Raw genomic sequence first — 24063 nt, forward strand, 5'->3', positions numbered from 1 at the left:
TACATTATATTATATTATATTTTGCTGAAGTTACTACATGGTATGGTTATATTTCTGTTTGAAGAAACAGAACAGCTTCACAAATGAGTATAAAAAGATGTATGTGTTTTCCGAAGCTTGTATGTGCTTTACTGTAATCTGACACTTACTGTAAGAAATACATATATAATTGGCAGTGGCAGACACATATTCTGATAGAAAAAAATATGTATTGAATGATACACTATGTATCACTGATAGTGACTTGCAGCAATATTTCCATAAAAGTAAAGAATAATTTAGCACTTGAAAGTCAGGCCTCAAAACCAAAATAAAATGTTTTTCTGTTTCTGTACCTAGCATTGGATATATCTGCCCTCACTGCAGACATCAGCAGTGTAGACACATATGGCAAAACCCATCACCCCAAGCTCCCTTTGCAGTCAATACAGGGAGCAGGCACTTCTAGGCCATGATTCATCTGACCTATTTACATGTCTGCTGTAGGAGGAGATGAATCACTGCCTAGACTAGATCTGTGCGGAGGATAAAGGGAGACTAAGATGGCCAGCACAGATGTAGATGCTTGTAAAGATCTACAGTTTGAATTTAGGCTTTCAGTTTGGAACAATTTTCCAAAGAGTAAAATTTCCTAAGCCGTGTTTTTCTAACAGAATATGTGTATGAATATATACATCTATGGTATTTTTCTTCCTGCAACACAAACATTTTCAACAATATCTTTTGAACACTGGCCTTCCAAATGTTCTACCATCTGAAGAGCAGCCATTTTATCTCTGCCTCTGCCCCTTTTTTGCACATACAGACATGTGTACACATACCATGTTTCAGAGTTGGGCCTTCTGAGTTTTCAGCATTAACTTAAAATATATTCCTCTGTGTGTGGTAACCAGGGCTGCTGTTACACACAGACAGATATTATAACTGGGTTTGTTTTTTTAAAAAAATCCAAAGCAAAATATGCAAACAAAAATACCAAATGAAGATTTCTGAGATTTCCTTCTGTTTAAAAATAACATTTTTATTAGTTTGGGTTTTTTTCTTCTAGGATCTGCTCTACTCTGCCTGCAGCCTTAGTGAGGCAGAGCATCACAGGAAGAGGAATGTGAATTCCTGGGAGACAAGTACTGATGCAGAGGAAGGGGGAAGACAAGACTTGATCATCTAAGGAAGAGCACAGGTTCCTACGTAAAGCTGTGAGATGACAAGAGAGAGGCACAGTTGTGTTATTATGTATAGAAGGCCAGAGTTGAGAGTCTGGTTTCTTGAGGGTGATGTCCTGGCAAGTACTCTGGTGCACATGCTGTAGTATAATGTTCCAGTGCATCCGTACATCCATCTATGCTGCAAATGGCATGGGAGTGCTGTTTTAAAAAAAGAAGAAGAAATGAAACCATCCTGTTGGAAAGCTTTACAATGCTCAGCTGCTCCCGAGGAGTGCTTGGTGTAGCTACAGCAGGCAAAACATCCCTCCCATCTAGTCACTGGCACACAGCACAGCAACCCATTTATGTGAGCACCTGGTTGATCAGTTTGCCTGTGACAGATCTTGGCACACCCTCTCCTCTGGCTGTAAAGCTTTACTGACTTGTGTGTTTTTTTCCCCCCACAAACTCTTGTCTGGCATGGGAGGACTTGGAACAGAACAACTCTGGCTCTGGCAACAACAGGAAAGTACATTTTAGATAACCCTTTATGGTGCAAGCTTTGCAGCCATTTAAGGGCTTTTCTGTGGGGTTGGAGAGGAAGGGCTGTCCATCATCCAAAGTCTACTACTGTGGGAAGGGTGCCTGTGGCTGCAAAGGTCTTTGGCAAAGGCCACGAACATCTGAAGGCTGCTCTGAGAAATGGATTTGGGCTCACAGTTCCCCACAGGGTGCTGTGCAGAAGTGAGCACTCTTCCAGCGGTCATCCCAGTGCATCATTCATTAAACATAAAGCCCTACAGGAAAATCAAGGCTTTGTGTTTTCCATACCCCCTCCTGCATCAGCCCTTACGTCAGTAGGTCGGAACCACGGAAGTGAAATTAAGGCCAGTGCAGTCTAATAGGCAAGGGATAGCAAATGCTAAGAAGTCAAGGTAATGAGAAAATACCTGCCATCTGGAGCTGTCATAAGCACGAATTTACATCTCTCCCCACAAAATAAATAAATCACAGCCTGCAAAGCATTACTCTCGTGGATGCAAAGTCCCACTCCTGCTGCTGCCACCAAAAATTTTGGCCTCCCCACTTTGTGCGTGGTCGGTGGCTTCTGCTGAAAGCCCCAGGGTGACGTGCCTGGGCAGGGAGAGACATCTGCAAGCGCTGCCTGCTCAGGCGCGGTGGCTGGAGCGCAGGGAGCCGCTCTGCTGCAGCCGCTTGCTCCAGCCCTGGCTCTGACGGAAAGTTTTCCTCCTGGCTCTGACAGCACCACAGCCACTTGGGGAAGCACATGACTTCCTCGGGAGACGGTGTTTCTTGTTTGTGTTGCAGGCCTCCAGCAGGCATGGCACCGAGGCAATATTTATATCAGTTTTTGTAACATCATCGCAGCAGCTGTAATTTTGGGAACTGAAGTGCTGGCTGGAAGTGGGAGAGAGAGGCACAAAGCACAACACACCACATAGAAATGTGGAGGCAAGGGGGAAAAAAAAAGAAAAAAAAAGGCAAGAAAAGAAAATTGGCAACCAGCCTCCTCCCCCAGAAAGCTCATTGTGTTCCCCAGTGCCAGGGGTGCTGCTTGCCCTCCAGATGGTTACCACGGGGCCCATCTGTGTAAAAGCAAGTCAATGGCAATTACAGCTCAGGATGTGTGTGATAGGATCAGATCTGTCCCCTCAGGGTGCTTGCACTCCTGGGGAAGCAGGACAGGGGAAGGGGAGTCCTCCAGCCAGGTGGCTTTCTGTGCTACAAGCCAAACAGTGTTCAGAAGTCTTCTACCCTTCAGCTGTGAGAAAGCACAGTGCAACACTTGTGTGCAGGTAACCAGGCTGCCCCCAAAACTGCTTCAGCCCCATGCTGTGCCTTGGCAGCCAGCCCTAGCAAGCTCCTTATCCCACCTACTGGTGCAGTCATGCTGCTCCCAGGTGCCCAGCTCGGATCTCTGACCCACACTCTGCATGTGACCTGACCTCGGTGGAACTACCATGCTGTGGCTGGGAAATCCCCAGGGAGATAGGAGAGGAGTCCTGTCTTCCAGATGATTTACTTGCTGCTTCCCATGAGAGGTATTCTCTCCTTTTCTGCCCCCTGGCTTGATTTCAGTGGTGTTTAGCCATTGGAGGTTTGAGAATTCTCTGGTGCTGTGGGGCTGGAAGTCATAGCTGCCTGAAAGACAGTAGAGTTGTCTTCACTGTGTCTCCTTGTTTCTTCATCTGCCCTGCAGATGCAGAGGCAAGTGAATGCCCTTGGTGGGTGCCATGTGTGCAAGAGGGGCTCTCCACTGCCCATGCATGTTCTCAGTAGGTGGTTTCTATCTCTACTGCCAAACAGGAGCAGCTGGCAGAACACAAGGCCTGAATTCTTCCCTGTGCATTGCTTTTTCTCCATGTAACTCTGCTGGCCTGTTGAGTTATGTCTGACAGAAGGTGTCACAGAGTCTCCAGTTGCCTTAAAGCTTGATGAAACTGAAGAAAGTTGACATGAAGCTAAAAAGCTCCCACAAGGTGCAGCCCCAGACCTGTCAGGTGATGCACATTTCATCATGGACAAGAGCTGAAGGTCATTTGACCCAAATATAGCTGTGTGGTGCAAAACACCTTCATTGTCCTGGACAACACAAGGTCTCTAGAAAAAGCTGGGCTGCCAATGAGTTCTCCAGTTCATGTGTCCTGCAGTCCTCTGAAAGGACTGCTGTGAGGACCTAGCAGGGGAACCATCACTGTGTCTGCTTGGGAAGACTCCTGAAAGCCAGCACCTGGAAGGTGCTGCATCACAGGCTCCCTGAGGCAGAGACACCACCAAAGACTGGTGACATGGTAAGCATGGCTTCTTGAACTGTGTGCTTCAGAAAATCCCCTCCAGTCTCCCATTTCATATGCTCTTGTGCCATAAGTACTCCTATTTGATCTCAAAAAGAACAGAAACTTCCATGGCCATGTTGTTTCCTTAGCACAAACACCCTGAAATGCTTCTGGTGAGCAGAGTTGGGGTAAGAAAGGCAGGGAGTGGAGGGAGAAAGAAAAGACATGCCAGCCGTGGTGGCAGATCCTCCGAGGTGGCGCTGGGAGGGCTTGGCAACCCTTTCAGCATTGTCCTATTGCAACAGGAAGGAGGAGGATATACAGAGATTACTTAAAAGCCCCCAACATTTTCCCTGCTTCTATTGCACTGCAGAAATTCTGCAAGGGAGAAGGGAAAAAAAGACTATCCGAAAAGAAGGTACCCTTGATAACTGAAAAAACTTCCTTTTAGAGCTTACTTCTATTAAATATTTGCTACGTTTTAAATTGCTGTTTTCAGGGGCTTAGGGAAGAAGTTTTCTTCTCAGTCATTAATATTTTCTTAGAAGGGCTGCATGGCTTTTTCACTGCTACATGCTTACACTGAAATAGATGTGAAAGCAGTTTTCAGTAGCTCAAAAAGAAGTCTCTGATCAGCCTACATCTAAGATTTCCCTTAAGGACATTAGTGGGAAAGAAATAAGTGGATAAGTGCTTTTTTCTTTTCCTTTTTTCCCCTTTATCCCCCTCTCTCTTCCCCCTTCCTCATCTTTTTCTCAAAAGTAGATTGTCTGGGTGCAGGAGTTAGCCCTGTAGATATTGGGTGTCTGTGTGCATAGGGACAAAAATACAGTTCTCCCCTTATCCACAGGCTGTTGCAGGCTGTAATATTTGGCTTGATTGCAGTATGCCTTATAATGTCATTTTTATTAGGGAGAGGTACTGTGTGATGCACTTTCTGAAAATATAATTTGCTATTTTGGATTCAATAATGCTTTTATGGAGGAATGAGAGAGTGAAAGATTTTCTAGTTCTTTTACCTGAAACTTCCTAATGTTTTTAGTGCCCTGCTTCTCCTAGACAAATACTTCTGTGTTAGACTTCCCTCTCCTTCTCCCGCCCCCTCCTTCTTCTCTTATTCATGTGTTTTGATGAACATAAAATGCCTTCCAATCCTTAGAGAGCTGTACTTATCATTAGACTGATGTTTTCTGCCTCTCAGGTTTTATTTATGTAAGTCTAAAAATGTGTAGCTCACTGGCACCCCACATTGCTTTTGGCTTCTCCCATCTTGCACGTGCCATGCTAGCTCATGTTTGCTTTTTCCTTGAGCTCTTTCTTTCATGCTATTACAACTTTTTTTAGCACAGGATGTCTGAAACAACGAGAACCAACGAGGAGAATAAACTTCCTTTGAATGGGAGAAGAGCCATCCCACCGAACTACTCCAATGATGAAGAAAATGAGGTTCCTGAGATGGAAGCTTTTGGATTGGTACCTAGAGGATTTAATCCCAGAGGTACAGTGTACAATTAAGCTGTAAATCTTTTTTTTACATCTTCCATACTCTTAGCACAGGTCTGTGAACTAAACCCAAACTACTTTTTCCTTACATATTTCCAATTCAGACAGTTTTTCTTGCTGTTCGTGGGAAAACTTACTGAAACCACCTGTGTGTATGGAAGTGTTAGCATGGGTTATGGGTATGGAAAGTGAGGAGTAAAGAAGCTGGGTGACCACTTATCATCTTGAACTGTGGGACGGGTTAAAAAAAGGCAAGAATGGGTTTTTTCCAGTTTGATCACAATCACAGAATCACTTAAGAACCTACTGGCTTCAGGCATGGCTGTGGCAGCATTGGAGTGTAGGGCCAGAAGCAGTCTCTTCTCTCTCTTAACGGCCTGTTCCATTTATATGGCCTTAAGCTGTCTGTGAAGCTGCTGAAAAATGTTGTCTGACAGGGAAAACTTTTACTATATATGTTCAGGTCACTCACAAAAAAAACCATGAGACTAGAAGGTATACCCATATGATTTTTTATTTTCCTGTGAAGAATGTTTCAATCATTTGGCTGGGGAAACAAAACAATATCATGATATAGAATAGACAAATCAAAGTATGTTCCCAGTGTCAGCTCTTTGGAGTCAACCAGAAATAAAAAAATATGTAAGATCTGGTTTAAAAGAAAACAGGATTAAATTCTGAATGTCTCATTAATGAAATTATGTTAAATTTTTTGCCTATTTGAATTGAACAGCAGAAGTTGTTGAATGTGGCAGCTCAGGGTAGCTGGATGTAATACTACTTAATACTCATAGGGGACTTTTCATCCAGAGTTGAAGGAGTGCTTAATAAATGTGGACAAGAATTAATTACTGAATTTCACACATTGGGAAACAGGCAAAGAGATTTTAAGTGACAAGTTGCAAAGCATTATTTCTGTAATCCTAATCATGTGCCTTAACCACACTCCCCTCCCCACACACCCCTCCCTACCCCCATCTTAATACACACACATTTCTTTTCGAAGCATTTATTTTTAAAAAATGCCTGAGCAAACCAACTGGCTTGTTAAGACTGCAGAAATTTTGCTTGAACCTATTCTGACAACACTGTAGCTCTGGGGCAAATGTGTGTGTTTAAATTGTCAAATGCAATGCAGTGCAGGTCCCAGCTAGACACTCTTTCAAACCCAACACTCTCACAGAAACTGGAGATGTATTACTGTGGGATACCGTAGAAGGAATAGAGCCTGTAGCTAAAGCCCACCAGTACCAAGAGAAAGATTCCTATTTGCTTTTTGATGTGCTTCACATCAGGCTCTAAATGAAGAATGGTGCATGTGGGTGGCAGCCTCCTGCTTTTCAGAAATGCAGTGAAAACTTAGGAATGTCGGGTCAAGTGAGTTGAGGGAGGACCCCAACATGTCCTTAAGGTGATGCTGTTGTTGAGAAGACTATCTCTTGTCCAAAGCAAGAGTTTGTGGCCATTGGGTAAACCTGGCTATGGGACTGGTATGGCTGAAAACTAAATCTGTGTGTTGCAGCAGAACTCTTTGTAAAGCTGGATCACCTCTGCTGTGCAATTCTCTCCAATGTTTGTAGCCAAAATATGCAAGGGGTGACCTGAAGGGTCCCTGAAGGGACTGCAGCAGTGTTTCTGTTTTGGTGCACATCAGCTGTGATCTAAGCCTGTGGCACCAGCTGATACAAGCATGGTCTCTGGACATACTGTTTGGGTCAGGGTGCTTAAGTCACCTATCAGAGCATGTTAAAGGTTTCTTGCCCCATGGAGCTCGACCTGACATTCAGGAGCTGAGCTTGCCCCGGAGAACTCTCAGTGTTGTGCTTGGGGGATAAAATGGTTTTCCATGGGCAGAGCAGGAGCAGTACTGTGCACTGAGGCCCTAGAGCTGGGAGCACATCCTGGCAGAGACATTTTCTGACACCTTCCCTTTCTCCTCCACGCCCCTACACTTCTGGGCTGTCCAGATTTTTCTGTGGTGGTTTCCAGATTTCATTGCCATAACACACTGGAAAAAAGCATGCAAATGCTTTTATCTGTGCTGTTACAATGGAGGTGTTTTCTAGCCTTTGGACACCTGATATAAACATCTAAACACCTGTGTCTTCACCTGTGTCAGATTGTAGTCAACACAGAGCCATCCGGTGAGTGGAGGTGGGGGCACAGGCTGTCCGGAGAGTCAATGGATGTCAGTTCCATGGTGATCTGTATCCTTCTTTCAGCTCCACTGGCTGCAGCAACCAGCCATCCGCTGGCCATAATAAGTTGTTACATACCAGGATCACATCATTTAGATGCCTAAATTTAACAGAATTCTGCCCTTGATCTGTGCAGTGTAGGAGTCTACAGCTGAGCTAGTCACCCTCGTTTCCCTTGACAGCCAACAGAGAGAAACAGGCATTTTTAGGGTGTGATTCACTTGACCTATTTTAGCTACTACTCTCGGATGAGGTAAGACCCTGTGCTTGCCTAGCTCTCTGCTGACACCCACTTCGACTGCGCTGAATCACAGCCGGGGCGAGCGAGGCGCCGGCTGCGTCCCCAGCGCGGTCAGTGCGCTGCCTGCTGCTGGAGCTGCGGCAGGAGATGCTCATGATGAGGACGGAGCACTTCTTCAGCGGGAAGCCTGTGGCTCCGTGAACATCTCTGTGCCGTGTCCTCCCCCCGGCTCGTCCCGGCCAGCTCATCTCACCACAACGTGTCGTGAGCGGGCTCGGTGGGAGGACACAGCCCTGTCGTCCCGCTCACCCTTGCAGAGCCCGGTGAGTCGCCAGGCATTTGTGCTTCCCCCGCTAGCGGAGTGATGGGCACTTCCTTTGGAAATTCACGCCATTTTTTGTAGTAATTCAAAGCCCTTCCTCTCTGGTTTTCTGAGGAAACCTGATGTTTAGAGGCTATTCTTTTTATTTGAAAAACTGCTCAACTTTGTGCTCATTTATTGCCCTGCAAGCTTAACATTACACAGGCTTTAAGAAGGCATCACACTGTTGCCTCTCATGCAGCAAACTGAACAACAGACCAGGCTACAGGCAAACCCTCCAGTGGACCTGACTTCAAGGGAGGTCTCGACTTGCCACCTATCCCTCACAGCTTGGCATCGCCTGGAGCTTTCCTTTGGATCACACTCTGGTGCTGGTCTTAGCACATCCCATTACCCTGCTCATGTTTTGCTCTTCATAATTACCATTACTGTAATTAGCAGCGGCTCAGCCATAGGTTATCTTCATCTGGCAAGCTACACGTACATTTTAACACTGAGCCTAAAAATGAAATGTGTTTTTTGCAGATGTGGATGGCTGTGTTCTGACAGGAGCTGTGTAAAGTCCTGTGATAAAATGAAGCAAATGCTGGACTGCAAGCCCAGGGTGGCTTAGCTTTGCAGTTCCTTGAAGGGGCTAACATGCAGAGGAAGGGTGGGGTCACTATTGCCCCCATCTCCTGTTTTATTGCAAAACAGCAGATGAAAACAAAACAAACCCTCAGCTCTGTTTTTGTGCCTCCTTGGAATGAGGGAGAAGCTGAGCCAGTTGATATTCACAGAACCCCAAAATACACAGCTTTTAAATGTAGTGCTTTTGGCCCAAATGGGTTTGAAAGACATAAGGGGAGAGATTCTCCCCTGTCCCTGCTTTACCCCTGTACAGAAAAATTCCTGCCTCATGTAATTAAATTGTGAGTTTTGTCAGCATTTTTGAAAGAGCATTGGTAAGTTTTGCAAGGAAGGAGGTGAAGACATGCCCTACTTCACATAGGGACAATGGGAATGATTTCTGGGCAAAAATGTTTTATACAGACATCTCTGTAACCTCAGCCAGTGCTAAAATCAGCACTGGATTTTTACAGAAGTTACTCCAGAAGCCTGGTGAATTGAGCAGAGAATAACAATAACATTGTCATGGGACTCTAAACCTGACTCAGGATTGAACAGAGTATTCTAGCCTTTTTGCAGATGAGGGTTAGCAGGACGCAGATGATTTTGGGTTCAGTTATGCAGGGCTTTTCCATGAAAGGTTCCTTATCATGCTGTGTTCTCAGGCATATTATTTTCCTTCTGTTTCCTATAGGACATGGATAGGGATCTGAGGGATGATGCAAGCAGGAGTGGGACCTACTCCCATTGCCATTACTCCCCTGTCTCTCATTAGCTGTTGCCCAGAGCCCAGGCTGGAGCTGGAGAAGGACCACACTCACCATGCTTCTGATCCAGGGAGGGTGCTGCCTGCAGAGCTCTGCTGCCTGTCCAGAACTGACAAATTAAACAATTGTGCTGAGCTTCTGTGAAAGGGGCCACATTCAGCCTTCAATGACTTAAATGTCCGACTCATTTACTGAGCACATCATTCTTGCCTACAGTGTGCTTTGTAGAAAGCCAAATTAGCCACCATCATAAATACACACAGCTCCACCAGCTGCTGTAAATGTGCAGCTCTTTTTGCCAGAGCATGAGTTTGGCTCTGCCACTCTAAGTATAAAATGAAGGAATTAGCTTGTTTCTAACTGTCAGCACCTGGAAAGACAAGCTGAGAGCTGCAAATCTAGCTTTACTCTGCTATCTCTCTCCTGGTGGTGAGTAGTAATGGTCCTGCTCCTCCTGGCAGAGGTTTCATGATTATGTCCCTAGCATGCAGGCGAAAGAGCAATGTCCAGTTCATTTTCATGTGGTTTCTCATAGTGTGAGAAGACTCCAATTGCAGATTTGTGGTGTGGTACAGTCATGTAGCTTATGGTGAGTGTGAGTGCCTGTGGCTATCCCAGTGCCACCCCACACTGGTCATTTGCTGAACAAACTACTTATAGCTTGCTATAACCATTTATACAGCCTGAATCTGAAGGGAGCAAAGCTTTGCCTGTGTGTGTTATAGATACCTACTGCTGCTTGCCTGTAACTCTATGCTGTAATTATATGCTGTAATGTTATATTTAGTTTTCATAAGAAGACACTAATAGCAGTGGAGGTGTACTGAGAAGCTGAGACAAGACACATGCAGTACACCCAAACCTTATCTAATACAGGCAATCCAAGCTCTCAGCTGAATACAAGATCATTAACTGCCTCTCAGGCTCTTCAGCTCTCAGCATTGGTAGCATTTTGCAAACAAGGTATTTAAGTGTCACAAAGCCCCTGTGAATTTGCATTTTACAAATGAGGGGCTGCAAGAAGGGAGACACGAAGCCCCAGTAATCGAAGTCCCACTGATTGCTCTGGTAAACAGCAAGGCCCAGACTTGCAGAAAGCCAGTGCCAATGGAAAGATGGGTCCAGACTCTCCTTGGGGCCATTCAGCTTCCAACAGCTAGCAATCTGCTCTTCCTATGGTTGCTCTCACCATGCACTATAAGCCTTTTGGCCTCTGTGAAAATGGCAGGTGGACAGAGAAGTGTCTGCCTATAAGCCTCTTCTCAGCCAGGAGCATGTAAACCCAGACAGATCCAGCATGTTCCTGTTGCATGGTGTTCCCTCCCTGGAGAAGGGGAGGACGGGGCCTCTAACAACATTGATACCAATATTGATGTTTCAGCACACTGACTCCTTCCCCCTCTGCTCATTTATGTGTCTCTGCAGATTACCTGCGTGTTGTGGATATTTATATGTTCAAGGAGCCTCAGGAGATCAACAAGCAGGAGCACCACACTGATAAGTACTACAACCCCAAGCTGATAGTGCGTCGGGGACAGGCTTTCCAAATCCAGATTGATTTCAACCGACCCTACCAGCCACAGTCAGACCAATTCTGGCTGGAGTTTTTGATGGGTAAGTGCCTGGCAAAGGCTGTGTCCTATCAGCAAAGCAATAGTCTCTCATAAACAGGAAAACAGCAGAAATTAATCGCTGGGTGTTTTCCTGTTATGATTGATAAACCATAAAAACAGGCTTAGCCATAGGCAAGGAAGTGTTCTTCTAAACAGGGTTTGAATCCTTTCTTGAGAAAATCAGCAAAATTTCATGTGAGAGAAGAAGGGGAAAAATCTGGGGGTTTCTGTTTCATAAGAAGCTGTACTTTTTTGAGCTTTCAAACTTATATCTGGTTAATGCTGTATGGCAATGCTGAAAGGTAGGTGGAACAGGAAACCTCTTTTGTTAGTGTTTAGGAGACGTGGGGAAGAGAGTCTGTTGTTTGAGGCAGGAGAGGTGAGTGCATGAACTGAGATAGCAAAATATTGATTGCAGAAAGAGGGGAAGTTACACTGGGTGGAAGAATCTTGCAACTTTTCAGCCTGCATTTACAAGTAATTTAGTAACAAGAGACAGAGTTCAGTGACTGTGATTTTGGACCAGAAACAGAATCATAGAATCACTAAGGTTATAAAAGACCTCTAAGACGATTGAGTCTACATGTTAGCCTAGCACTGCCATGTTTACCACCAAACTATGTACCTAAGCAGGGGTGGTTATTCCACCACTTCCCTGGGTAGCCTGTTCCAATGCATGGCTACCCTTTCAGTGAAGAGATTTTTCCCAATATGCAAACTAAACCTCCCCTGGTACAACTTGAGACTATTTCCTCTTGCTCTATTGCTTGTCACCTGTGAGAAGGGACCAGCCCCCTCCTTGCTACAGCCTCCTTTCAGGCAGTGTAGAGAGTGATAAGGTCTCCTCTGATCCTCCTTTTCTGCAGGCTAAACACCCCCAGCTCCCTCAGCCACTCCTCATTGGACTTGTGCTCCAGATCCTTCCCCAGCTCTGTTGCTCTTCTGCTGGACACGCTCCAGCGCCTCAATGTCTTTGTTGCAGTGAGTGTTCCAGAACTGAGCACAGGATTTGAGGTGTGGCTTCACCAGTGCTGAGACACTTACTCAGGATGATATCAGAGACTTTCTTGATTTATTGCTGAAAGAGAAAGAGAGCTTTTTTCCTCTCACTAAGAAGTCTTCATCAGAGACCCAGGTCCTAAGGTATCTGTTGACTCACTGAAGGCATGGAACTAGAGAAAGGCATGACCTCACTAGAAAAGGAGAGAAGCTAAAGGGTTTCCTGCTGTGCTCCAAAGATAGACCCACCAAATTCTGGTCCCTACAACACAACTCTGGGAAATACCCAGCTTCATCTAGATTAATCTGGGGGTTTTTGTGCTAAGACATCAATGTTTCCCTTATAAAGCCTTTAAAGTAGGTTATAATTGATGTTTTAATTTACTTTCCTGTGAGATGCAGATCTGAAATTTGTAATGCTGAGTCCTTTCCATCATTGAATTATGATGATATGGCCATTTATTAGATTTGTTGCCTTCTAAAGCTAGATGGGCATTTATCTCTTAAACATATGTGCAGTGAAAATGTTACTGGCTGCACATTTTTTTTCCATGGCTCTCTTCTTTCTAATTTAAATTAGGGTTGGGAGGCATGTTATGACAGTCCAGTGAATGATTGGCTGAACAGCCACAAGTGCCTTTAAAAATTTAATATGCATAAATATCATTAGTTCTTTTGGGATTTAATTAAATTCAAGATTGTTCCCTTAATCTTTGTATGTTTAAAACAAACAGCTGTATCAAGAAGACGTGGAAAATGGAACATTTGGTTTTTATTGCACTCTGTGCAGTTTGCATTTGTTTTAATCAGATATTCTATATTGGAAGAAGAAAATTAACACTTCTTTTGACATTGCACAATCCACTTAAGAGAACACATTCACTTCTTTTTTTTTGCTCTTTCCTAACACATCCATCCATGGTTTGTAGCTTGAATCTCTAAGTATGGATAAAAATACTCTCATCTACAGCCATGGTAGGAATGGGGTTAATATGGCCTGAGCCAGGGGAGTCTCTGCAATAAACACAGCTCTGAATTATTCCTTTGGAGCTAGCCCTGTGTGTGTGGTGGAATTCCCCTCCCTCTTCTTCACTGTTGCTGTCCTTCCTGTGACATGGGATGTGTGTCTATGCGTGGTGGCTTACAACTGGCTGCAGATACAAGATAAGGTTCAATGCTATTGCCCTCCCCTGTTTTTTCTTTGCTTCTGTGAGCACCACTGCCCTCATGTTGCGAGGACTTAAACTCACAGAGATTCAACTGGGAGGTGTTCAAGCTCCTCTTCTGGGAACTAGTCAACACTCAGCACTCTGCAAATGTTTCTCTTTGTGAACATGTGGTGAAAATGCAGTATATTTGTTCTCAGAGGCTAGCAACAGGAAGCAAAACAAACACAGTCCACAGCAGAGAAGGAAAATTCAGAAATTATATGCCTGACTCTTGCCACTTCTCCTTTTAGTATCGAGTCCAATGTTTAATGCTGAGAAGAGAAAGGAAATTTCTCTTACTTAGGAAAGACAACTGGCTGCTGAATGTCTCAGTGCTGTGCTCTCAAACCTTTTGTCAGAGGGAGCTGTGGCCATTTTCATCCATTTTTTTTCAGTTTATCTTCCTGAAGAGCTCGCTCTCACCTCTCATACTGCCTGAACAGCAGAACCCAGACAAAAAGCTCTTGCCCAGGCTGCCTGTGAGCAAGGGAGAGAGGCAGGCACCTCCAAGCAGAGTTTAACCCTGCTGTCTTAAAGTGGGATGAACTCTCTTCTGGATTTTTTTTCTTCCTCTCTTGACTCTCTCTCATAGACCAGACTCTGGCTTTAAGAGCACCAAAGGCAGGGAAGCTGAATCCTGCCCTTTGGTACTGTCAGGCAGAAGCTATCCCTAGGGAGTGGCTCAGAAAACAGCCTTGCAGCAGAGGCAGCTTGAGCTCACAGAAACTTTTTGTTCTGAAAGGATTATACTTCCTAGGAATGTGCTGAGCTTAGGAGATTAAAGTGACGGACACACAGAAATATTGGCAGGCTGTTGTAAGATGACCTTTGCAAGGAGCACTCTCTGTGCCTGAACAGTAGATTTCAAATGGTACAGCAGAACTGTTGAATAGAATAGCCTCGATTGGAGGGGCCTCTGGAGATCTCATCTCTAGCAGGTCAAAGCAGGTCCAGCTTCTCCAGCATCTCTGGGTCTTTCCCTAAGAGCAGGTTTTGAGTATCTCCAGAGTGTGGATGTTTCCCCAAACAATGTGGACCAGGCTGCCCTGAACTGCAGAATATTTTGAGTGGTTCAAGGTTCTATTCTCATAAGATACAAAGTTACTCTATAGGGATGGCTGGCCTTGACTCCCAGGGAATTCAATTGGAGTTGGCAAAACTTGAAGTCTCCTTTTGCAGGGCTGTGCCTGCAGTGGAGGCAGTTTGTACAACCGTGTCTACAAAGCTATTCAGAAGTCATTAGTTCCCAGCTCTGAGAAAGTTCCCCAAGTTGACATTAATCCATCACAGAATTTTTATCCATTAAAGACTAATTTTGATCCTGAAAAATGTGACAATTGTAATGGATTGGTCCTGTGGGTGTGCACAGAACTATTCTATTTCCGTTATTCCTTAAAATTTTCTTTCCTTTCTCTTTTTTTTTTTTCACTCCTATTTTTTCTTTTTTTGCATCATTAAAAAGATGATTAATGAAGCAAGTAAAGCAAGTAGAGACTGCTTAATCCTTCTAATTGATAATGAATCAAGGGTACCTGGAACAAATACTTCTTCTGTCATGTGAAACAAGATCTGAAACGCTCAGAGAATGATCTTTAATTACAATCCTTCTTTATCCATTTAAATGCCATTTTCACAGAATTCAGGGATTAAATTGTATAAATAAATATATATATGTGTGTGTGTAAATATATATATATATTTGTGTATATGTATGTATATATATGGGAATATATAAATAGTTCACCCCAATCTCTTGGAAGTCACTTTTACAGACATTCTTCTATGATAGTTCCTTATGACTGAAGTCGTTCTTGCTTTAACAGACTGTTTTCTGTAGAGTCATCCCTGGTGAAATTGACTGAAATGCTAACATGTGAATTATTGTAATTCAGTTTTGCACATAATCCTTTATTAAATTAGGACCATAGTTGCCTGCCAAAGTATGGAACACAATGAATGTGCCAAAAAATCCACATGGAAAAATATCCACTTATAAAGAGTAATTAGATGTAATTCCAGTTCTTGTGCTGAACGTCAGTCCTGCCACAGTACCTATGGTTTGAGAGCTGCTCTGTCACCACGTATCTCCTTCATTTCTGTCTACTTTCTGGCTTTTACAAGAAGAAAGGTGAGCATCACCACTTGGGTGAAACTTGTTTTATTGGTCTGGGATTGTGTTGAAAAAGCCGCAAGAGAAGTGCAGATGCTTGCTTACATCTAGCTCCCCACAGTGGGATTAATTCCAGTTTTTTGGAGCCTTAGTGAACCCAGAAGAGCCAAAGGACTTCCTCACCCATCTTGATCCATCCTGACTCCTACCTTTGTGATGATGGGGATATTTTGTGTTCCTCTTAATTTTCCGTAATGCAAGGCTTAGCCTGGGACAGCCAGTTTGGTGTGGGTGCTGCAAAGTTTCCACTGGCACTGCTGCACTGGCAGGGATTTCTCTGAAAAGCAGATGAATGATGAGATGGGCTTATACAGCCTTCAATCTTGCTTTTAGTAGTAGTTTCCAGTACGTGGCTGTAAATCCTTGAGGGGTTGATGAGTTTATATGGTGCATCCTGACTCTAATGATGTATTTCCCCACATCCTCATAAATTGCTGTCTATTTGTGCTTTCCTTAAATGGCTTCATAAATCCATATATATTGGTCTAGCCCTAAATGTTATTATGAACATTTTATTCATTGACGCACTTCTGGAAGGGCCGTAAATTCCAGTCCCCCAGGCTACTCTCACCTTTGCACACGTGTGCATGTGTGGATACCCACCCACCCGTCCATATGCTCTCCTCAGGCTTCTATAAATCATTGGCTTCTGACCTGAGATCAGAGGAGAGACTTACTGCTCCTTTTTCCACAGTCTTCCCAAGCCAGTTCCAGGGGGATAGTTATAAACACATCAAAGAAGCTAAGAACATAAAGATGTTAGAGCTGATCCCATATGGCTTATTTAGGTGATACCAAATTCCCACTTATAGTCAGAGGGATATCTAAGTTCAACTAAATAACCAGAGGTCCAGTTCAGGATACGCACACCAGAATCTTTGGAGCTCTTCATACTGTTCTACAGTGTCCACTGCCTTTCCCTGTTTTCACAGCAGAGTTGGGCCAGGAAAGATTCCAGGATTATTGAGGTTTTGATGATTTTGTCAAGCAGTAATTCTGCTTTAGTGGGAAGTATTGCTACCTCTGCTGTCAGCTATTCTCCTCAGCAGCTTTGGGGCAGGGTGAATTGTAGCCAACAGAGGTGCTGCAACATGAGATGTCCCCCAGCACTAGGGATGGGATGTCGAGCTGAATTCTTATTCTGGGTAAAAGTTGCTCTTTGGAAAACTTTGGATCTTCATGTTTTAGGAGATTTTGGCACTATCAAGAGAACTAACCGGTATAGAGGGCACACTGTGTTGGTAGGTAACTTAGCACTGTGAGTTTATTAGATCCTTGTTTCACAAAGAAGAACAAAAAATTGAGCAGAGATACAAAAACACCTGATGGTCTAAACTTGGAATCTCATTTTGTCACAGAAAAAATAATTTATTAGCAGCAGAACATATTTCCTAGAGATTGCCTCCCAGCAGACAAGACACCTGTTTGCCAGCTCTTAGCAAAAAACAAACCCCTCCACTTGCTGAACAAAGGCATTGGGGTATTCTTTTCCTCCCCTCTGGAATTCCCAGCTGGGTCCCAGAGGAGTAGAGAGGAGGCAGTCCCTTGAGGTGACAATGGGTGCAGTATTTCATGCAAATTAGTCTTTATTTGTCTGACTTTTGCACTGCTTCAGCAGCATCAAGTGGCACATAAAATCTGGCTGTATTTTTTAGTTGTTTTACTAGCTAAAGTGCGTGGCTCTGATGTGTGTTTTACAATTGTAAAGAACTACAAACATTCACTGCTGGGACAGAGTGGCCAGATGTTAAGGATTCATAACTGGAGCCATGGGCAAACCTTCTTTCAAGATATTTGTGTTTACGACATTTCCAAGTTTGTATATAGCACTTCTGAAGGCAATGGAATTTGAGGGTGGTAGGAACTCAGATGAAACGTTAGAGATTTAGAGAGTAATGCTTTTAACAAAAGAATGTTTCCTCTTCTTGCTTCTTTTGATTGTTTGGAATTTTTTTGGAGCACCTCTCCTGTTTCTTTCTAATTTGTTTTATTCTGCATTTCGTGTCATAAATCCCATATGCTGACACCTATCTTCAAGGCTGCTTGCTATCAAAAGGCTTACTCTGCTGTACTGGTGACTTCCAGCTCAAACTTATTTATCAATGTATCACAGTTATTATACTTCCATGGATGGTGCTGAAATAGATTTGTTACCCTTTATATGAAAGTGTGTATCTAGATAAAACAAATGAACTTATAGGAAAATTGTTAATTACTGTGTGTAATCAACAACTCCAAAGGGAGACAGATCACTTGACTCCTTGAAAAGCCAATCTTCCAAGGAGGGTTCCTAGAAAGACAAAGGCTACTGAGATACAGCTTTGTTCACCTCCTTCTCTTCTGAGGTATCCCACTTCCATCAGGAAGGAAATTCCCTGTGAAGCTCACTAGATCTCTAATCTCTGTGCTACCAAACCTTCCTTCCTCCCTGCTGGAACTAAAGCTCAGTTGTGTGGGACCTATCCAAGAGCACCTGCTGGTCCCTCCAGTGTCTGTGCCAACAGCACAGCACTAATTCAGCCCTGGCATTTATGAGCTGTTTAATGAGCACACACACAAACACACACAGAGCAGTGTGCATGTCCACTGGGGATCAAGGGGAAAACTAAACTACATGTAGTCAGGAGCTTCCAGGGACAGGATAGAGAAGGAGAAGGAGGAGAATAGAACCGAGCAAGCCCTGGTTCCTGTTAGTCACTTACAAAGTACAGTGGCAGAATTGGATAACTGGAGGAGGACTGCTCATGTTTTGACAGCTGAACTCACTGTACCTATCTCTCACCCTCTCTCTCTTGCTGTAAATCCCTCTCTGGTGTGGAAATTTTACCCAGAATTTAACACAGCTTGCCTCCCTGCCTGATGGGCCCAGAGCTGACATGCCAGGGAGGAAAGGCATATGTTGAAAACAACTGAATTTGAACGCATGTGTGTGGCCACAGTTCTGTGGTTTAGATGGCTTATTATTTTGCTGCTACATAAATAGATTTTGGCAAGCTTTATCAAATGCTGCACTTTGCTCTTTGTCCCTGTAAAGTGTCTATGTGTGACAGGGGACATCCCATGCATACCCACATCCACACATGCTGCGGTCATGGTGCCTTTTGCCATGTAGATCTTTACTGATGATTTTTAATTTGTCTTATGAACTCCTTCAATAGCGACAGCAGCTACTTCACTCCTCTTCTCCTGAGTGCCTGGAAACTTCAAGAAGTGTAGAGTCAAGCTGAGTTGCAACTGAAGTGAGAAGGAGCCTTAGGACCCCAGCTTAGTTAGCTACAGAAACAAGGGTAGAATAAGAAAGGATAAGAAAGAAGAATTTATCAAAGAATTGCAGACCTGTGCACTGTGCATCAGGGAAATAGATTTGTTTGTGCCATCAAACGTTCTGTACAAGGGAGGTTTCTGTAAAAATTAATGTCTTCTGACAGCATTGTGCCTCAGCACCTAGCACTGAAATGCAGAGTGTTGGAGGCCTGAGAAAGGGGGTCACTGTGAGTTCTCTCTCCTCTCCTGCTTCAAAGGCAGGACAGTCAGTAGCTTCTATTCAGTACATGATATCTTTGAAGGAGCCTATTAAAAAAAATCACCCAGTGCAGGAACCCCCAGGCTTTCTGAGTTCACAGGCTGGATTTTCCCATTTCCATGTGCTGTTAGAGTGAGCAGACTGGGACATCCCAACAGCATGATGTCAGGCAATGACTTTGTCTGCCACAGAGCAATTGGCTGTGAAATGTCCTCATGTGAGGGCCAGGGCCTCCTACACCCAAAGAAAACGTGAACACTCTGGAGTGAGGCAGCCACAAAGAACTGGCTGTGGAGCATAGTTCAGGCTGCCAACTCGTGGTGCAAATAAGAGCTGGAGAGATCCTGAGCCAGCTAATGCTACTGGCATAATGTCAGCACCCTCCTGTCAGCATAAAAAGGGTTTATCTTGTCTACATGTCCCAGTTCTGACATGCACTCAAACTGCCTCCTGCCTCTCTATTGGTTGGGTTAGCACCAGAGACCCTTCAGAGAGTGCTCTGCCTGGCATTCACAGGCTTTTGGTAATAACTCTTTGGATAGTATTGAATCTTCTTCCTTGGAGACTCAGCCAGAGAATGAAATCACCACTGCATGTTACTCCTTCTGAGGAAGGGCCAACATTGCAGATATCCCAACTATGAGCCAAAGCTGGCTCTACTTTTCCACTGCAGCCAGAAATGTGTGCTCAAGATGTAGATAAAGGTGAAAAGGCCAAGCCATCCTGATAGAACTTCCCTACAGCGTTGATAAACGTAGTACTGAGCCTATGTAAAAATTATTTGGCCAGCAACCTTAGCATGCAATGCCAAAGTTAGTCAGCTTTATAGCACTCAAGTATCAAGACAACAGATGTGTGTATATGAGACTAGTGTGGCTGATGCTGTCAGGTGTCTAGATGTGTGTTTACAATTCAGCTCCAAAAGCTCCTGACAGAAGTAACAATTCCCTTACTCTTTCATTTACACCCCCTATTCTTCCATTTGCATTTTGTTTTGTTTGGTTTTTGGTTTGGTTTGGTTTGGTTCTATTTCAGAATATTAGGGAACCTGTCCCCTCTTCAAAGAAAACATTGGAAATTGCTCACTCAAGTGCTCTTGAAGGCTCTGCTCATCTTCCCAAACTTCCTTGTGGGTTCAGGATTTATGTAACCATTAGCAAGCACCAAATCATGATTGTCTTTCAGGACCAAACAATGTTCTCTTGTATTTACTATTTATTACACTTGCAAAGTACCCTGACTTCTAGGATATCCATCCCTGGCAAATCTGCTATGTCTGCAAGGATGTAGAGCATCCCCGGTGCCCCAGAGCACCTCCTCGTGAGAGAGCAAGCTAATGCAGTGACCTCTTACTCTGTGGGACCAGCTATGTGGGGCTCTGGGCTGAAAGAACCTTGCATAATTCCTTCAACAGCAACTACAGCTGCTGTCCTGTCGAGCAAAAGGTATATTAGGGTGTCTTGTGGCTTTGCTTGTTTGGAAGGGAAAATGGGATTTTGAGTTTTCAGAACAAATGAGAATGGTTTTTTGCCAAACCTGCTTATGAGGTGCCAGTGGCAGTGGTCCCATAAGGATGTCTTGAAAAGTTTTTGTGGCCTCTTTGAGATCCTATCAGATTCCTATAGGCAGATTTTCTGGGAAGTGATTCTGCAGTCTCCCCATGTACACGTGGCATACACAGACATGGTGGTGCAAAGTCACTGCCAGAGCACAGCTCCTCCTCTCCCCAATAGGCTCCTACACCGACATGCAGCTTCCAGCAAAGACAAGGATGTCAGTTCCTAACCATGTTAAAATAGTAATCTCTTCCCCCTCCCACCTTTCTGAAGGAGGTACGGGAGGTATTTTTAAAAGTAGCACTTGTTAACAGTTTTCAAGGATATCAGTTCAACTGCTTGGTTTGCTCTGCTGCTTTGTTTGGATTGCTTTTTTTAGAAAAAGATTATGTCAAAACTAGAAGAAAAATATCAACTGTAGAAGCAAGCTGGGTCATGGACAGTTGCACTACAAAGGACAAAAATGTGTTCAGCTCCCAGATCTGTTACCTCTATAGGTTCTTCTCTCTACACTGGCTTTCTTTTGATGGTTTATATTTGAAGTGTCCAGTGCTCTATCTTCTAGTGTTTTCTATTGATTTTGCTCTCTTATTCTATTCCTTTATTCTTCTGTAGGTATTTTCCTTCCATTGTGTTCCTCACTGATCTGAATGAGTTTCATGGGTTACAGCATCCCTGGCCTGCAGGGCAAAGTGGGTTATTTATGTCCATTGAATATCTACAGAATGAAAATTCATGTGCTCAGAATAACCTCTTGGATGAAGCACAGTAGCCCCAGATTTCTCCGAAACACAAATGTCGTGGCAGCTTGCAAGTTTCAGATTTAAAGCTGGAGTTGTCCTTTCCCAAAATGTAGCAGCGTTCAGATCTGCGATTATCTCTACATTGGCAGTATAAAAATAAGCGGGCAGGAAAATGAGTTTAATTTTGAAGTTCTTAAATAGTAGGAATGAAAAATATAGAAGTCTGTCCCTCCGTCTGCCATCATTGCTTTTCATTACCCTATTTTTGAATGAGGCCAACTTTCAGCCTAAAATATGAAATGAAGAGTAGATTTGAGAATGAGATAAGGAACTCATCCTTCTCACAAATGTCTCTTCTGTCTATGCTTCTGGTTGGCTTCCAGATTTAGTTTGGCTCTACCTCAGTCTCAAGGGGTGGAGCCTCACACAACTTTGAATCCTGGCACTGTACATGTTTACATGTAGCCTATCCGTCTAGCTTCTTTTAGAGTTGGCGGAGTAAAATAAGCTCCTCTGGGGTGTGATTTGTCTTACTATGAGGCAGACTCTCACGTGAGGTACTTTGGAGGCGTGTCATACTTTGGGACCCATTTCTGGCAGAGAAAGTTTGGTGATTCAGTCCCAGTGTGGTGGTTTATATTCTGGGCATCCAGAATCTAAACCACCTGAGGAGTGGATGCTCGGAGGGAACCGAGCACTGGGTATCTGCATATGGACTCATTTGTGTTTCCTCCATCTGTGTGGACTTCATGAAAGAGCTCTTGGCCTCTGCTTGGCAGTGCAGTAGTGCAGAGAAGAACAGGGTTCTGCTCTGCTAAACAACCCCAAAGCTGATGTCTGTGCCCCAGAGGGCACTTGTGTGCTAGCAATAAGGGTGGTGGGTGCATCTGAACTGGGGAAGGGCTCTCACCTAAACTCCTAAACTTACCAACAGTCTAGCTGGTGTTGTTGACACCAAGGCAAGGAGCAAGCTGGAGTGCAGCTTGCTGCACTAGGATAAACAATGGTGGGCAAGAAAAGCCTGGACAGCCCCTTCTCATGCTGGCAGGGCTATCTATGCTCTAGCAGTGCTCAAGCCAGTGAGACTGGAGCCTGCTGGAGAAAGGTGGGTGGGGGTGAGGGGACAGGCTGCCTGCAGGGACCTGTTGCAGGTATTTGTGTGGCTGTGCTGTCAAGTTACCAGGCCCTGTGAGGGGCAATGAGAGAGTAGGTTATTTTTGCCCACTAAAACCTGCCACCTCCATTGAAAATAAAACAAAAGGACAGAGGACTGCTAGAAAATTAAAAAACTGTCTTCACTTCTCACTCCAGGTCGCTACCCACAGCAAAACAAGGGCACCTACATTCCAATCCCAGTAGGCAGTGCACTAAAACCTGGTCAGTGGGGAGCGAAGGTTATCCACAGGGAAAACAACTCCATTCGACTGTCCATCATGTCCTCTGCCACCTGCATCATCGGCAAGTTTCGCTTGTATGTTGCTGTCTTGACTCCCTATGGCATCCTTCGGACACGCAGGAATTCAGCGACCGACACCTACATCTTGTTCAATCCCTGGTGCCAGCGTAAGTACCTGCTCAAAGGCTTGCACTTTGTGCTGCTGGGCTCATCAGGTTTTAGGTGGGTTGGTCCAAGAATGGGGGCGTGGTACCAAGGAGGTTGGAGACATGTCAGTTTGGGTCTAGAAAATTTACAGGAACTCCGCCAAAAGTCAAGTCTTTCAGGCTGGGGAATAGCGCTGTGTGAGCAGGGTTCCATGCTGGAAACCAATGACTTCATTTTGTCTAAATTCTGCAGTTTTATGAGGCCAAGACTGTGTTTGCTCCGTTTCTCATAGTAAACACACTCTGAGGCTTTACTCTGACTTGAATAGGCAACACTGAGAGTCTCCAGTGTGCCTGTGTGTGCCTTAAACAAGTCAATATAAGCATATTTTTTTCCAGGATTTGGTGTGGAGCAGGATGTGGTGGCCTCACATACTCTGTTGTCTTACATTGCTAATTGCCACATTTGGGAATTGAACACCTGAAGTCAAAATATTGCAGGAATTCAATGGGAGCTGCTGTTCCTGCACAGGCTGGGTGGAGTCAGCTTGCTGTGGGTTCACTGATGGTGCCTTCCTGCTCCTACATGACATTTGCCCTTATAACTTCCCTTTTAGTGGTGACTAATTAGCAACGGTGCTCTCTCTGAGGAACAAAACATTTTGCAAATGAGCCTTTTTTTAATAATACAGTGGGTTGAAGAACATTTTTTTTTTATCTCTCAGGATCCTTGGAAGAAATCAGGCTTTATGCTGTCAGGGTTGTACTTTACCCATTGAACTCTGTGTCTGGCTTTCAGGAGAGGGCAAGGAGGATCAGCGGCTCAGCCTTCTGACAGGGTGTAGCACTGTCTTAGATTCCAACACATGCAAGGCTCCAAATCACATGTATTGCAGTATATTTAGGTCACCAGCTAGCTTCAATATTCTCCTGCTACCTTTCCTTCATCTTTCCATTTTTTTACCACAGTATTTGCATCAAATAATCCTGTACCAAAGAAGGGCCCTCCTACCAAGTGACAAGTAAGTTTAGCATTATTAGTAGAGCCCATTATTCAGCTGCACTGCTGTCAGTACATGGAATGATTTGTGCTGGGTTCATTACTTGCCCCTAGTCCAAGGGAATA

The 24063-nt window shown here is 44.2% G+C and overlaps 1 protein-coding gene across 1 annotated transcript in view; it reads left to right on the top strand.

Annotated features, from left to right (window-relative positions):
- The first annotated feature begins 4168 nt into the window (after positions 1-4168).
- The window catches only part of F13A1 (coagulation factor XIII A chain), a 59442-nt gene continuing 39547 nt past the window's right edge, over positions 4169-24063 (top strand). Inside the window, 5 exon segments of the mRNA XM_077181063.1 lie at positions 4169-4335; positions 4337-4361; positions 5288-5441; positions 11009-11197; positions 22707-22958. Of these exon segments, the coding sequence (XP_077037178.1) occupies positions 4169-4335; positions 4337-4361; positions 5288-5441; positions 11009-11197; positions 22707-22958 (787 nt within the window).

This window comes from Agelaius phoeniceus, chromosome 1, assembly GCF_051311805.1.
Source record: "Agelaius phoeniceus isolate bAgePho1 chromosome 1, bAgePho1.hap1, whole genome shotgun sequence".
Taxonomy (NCBI): Eukaryota; Metazoa; Chordata; class Aves; order Passeriformes; family Icteridae; genus Agelaius; species Agelaius phoeniceus.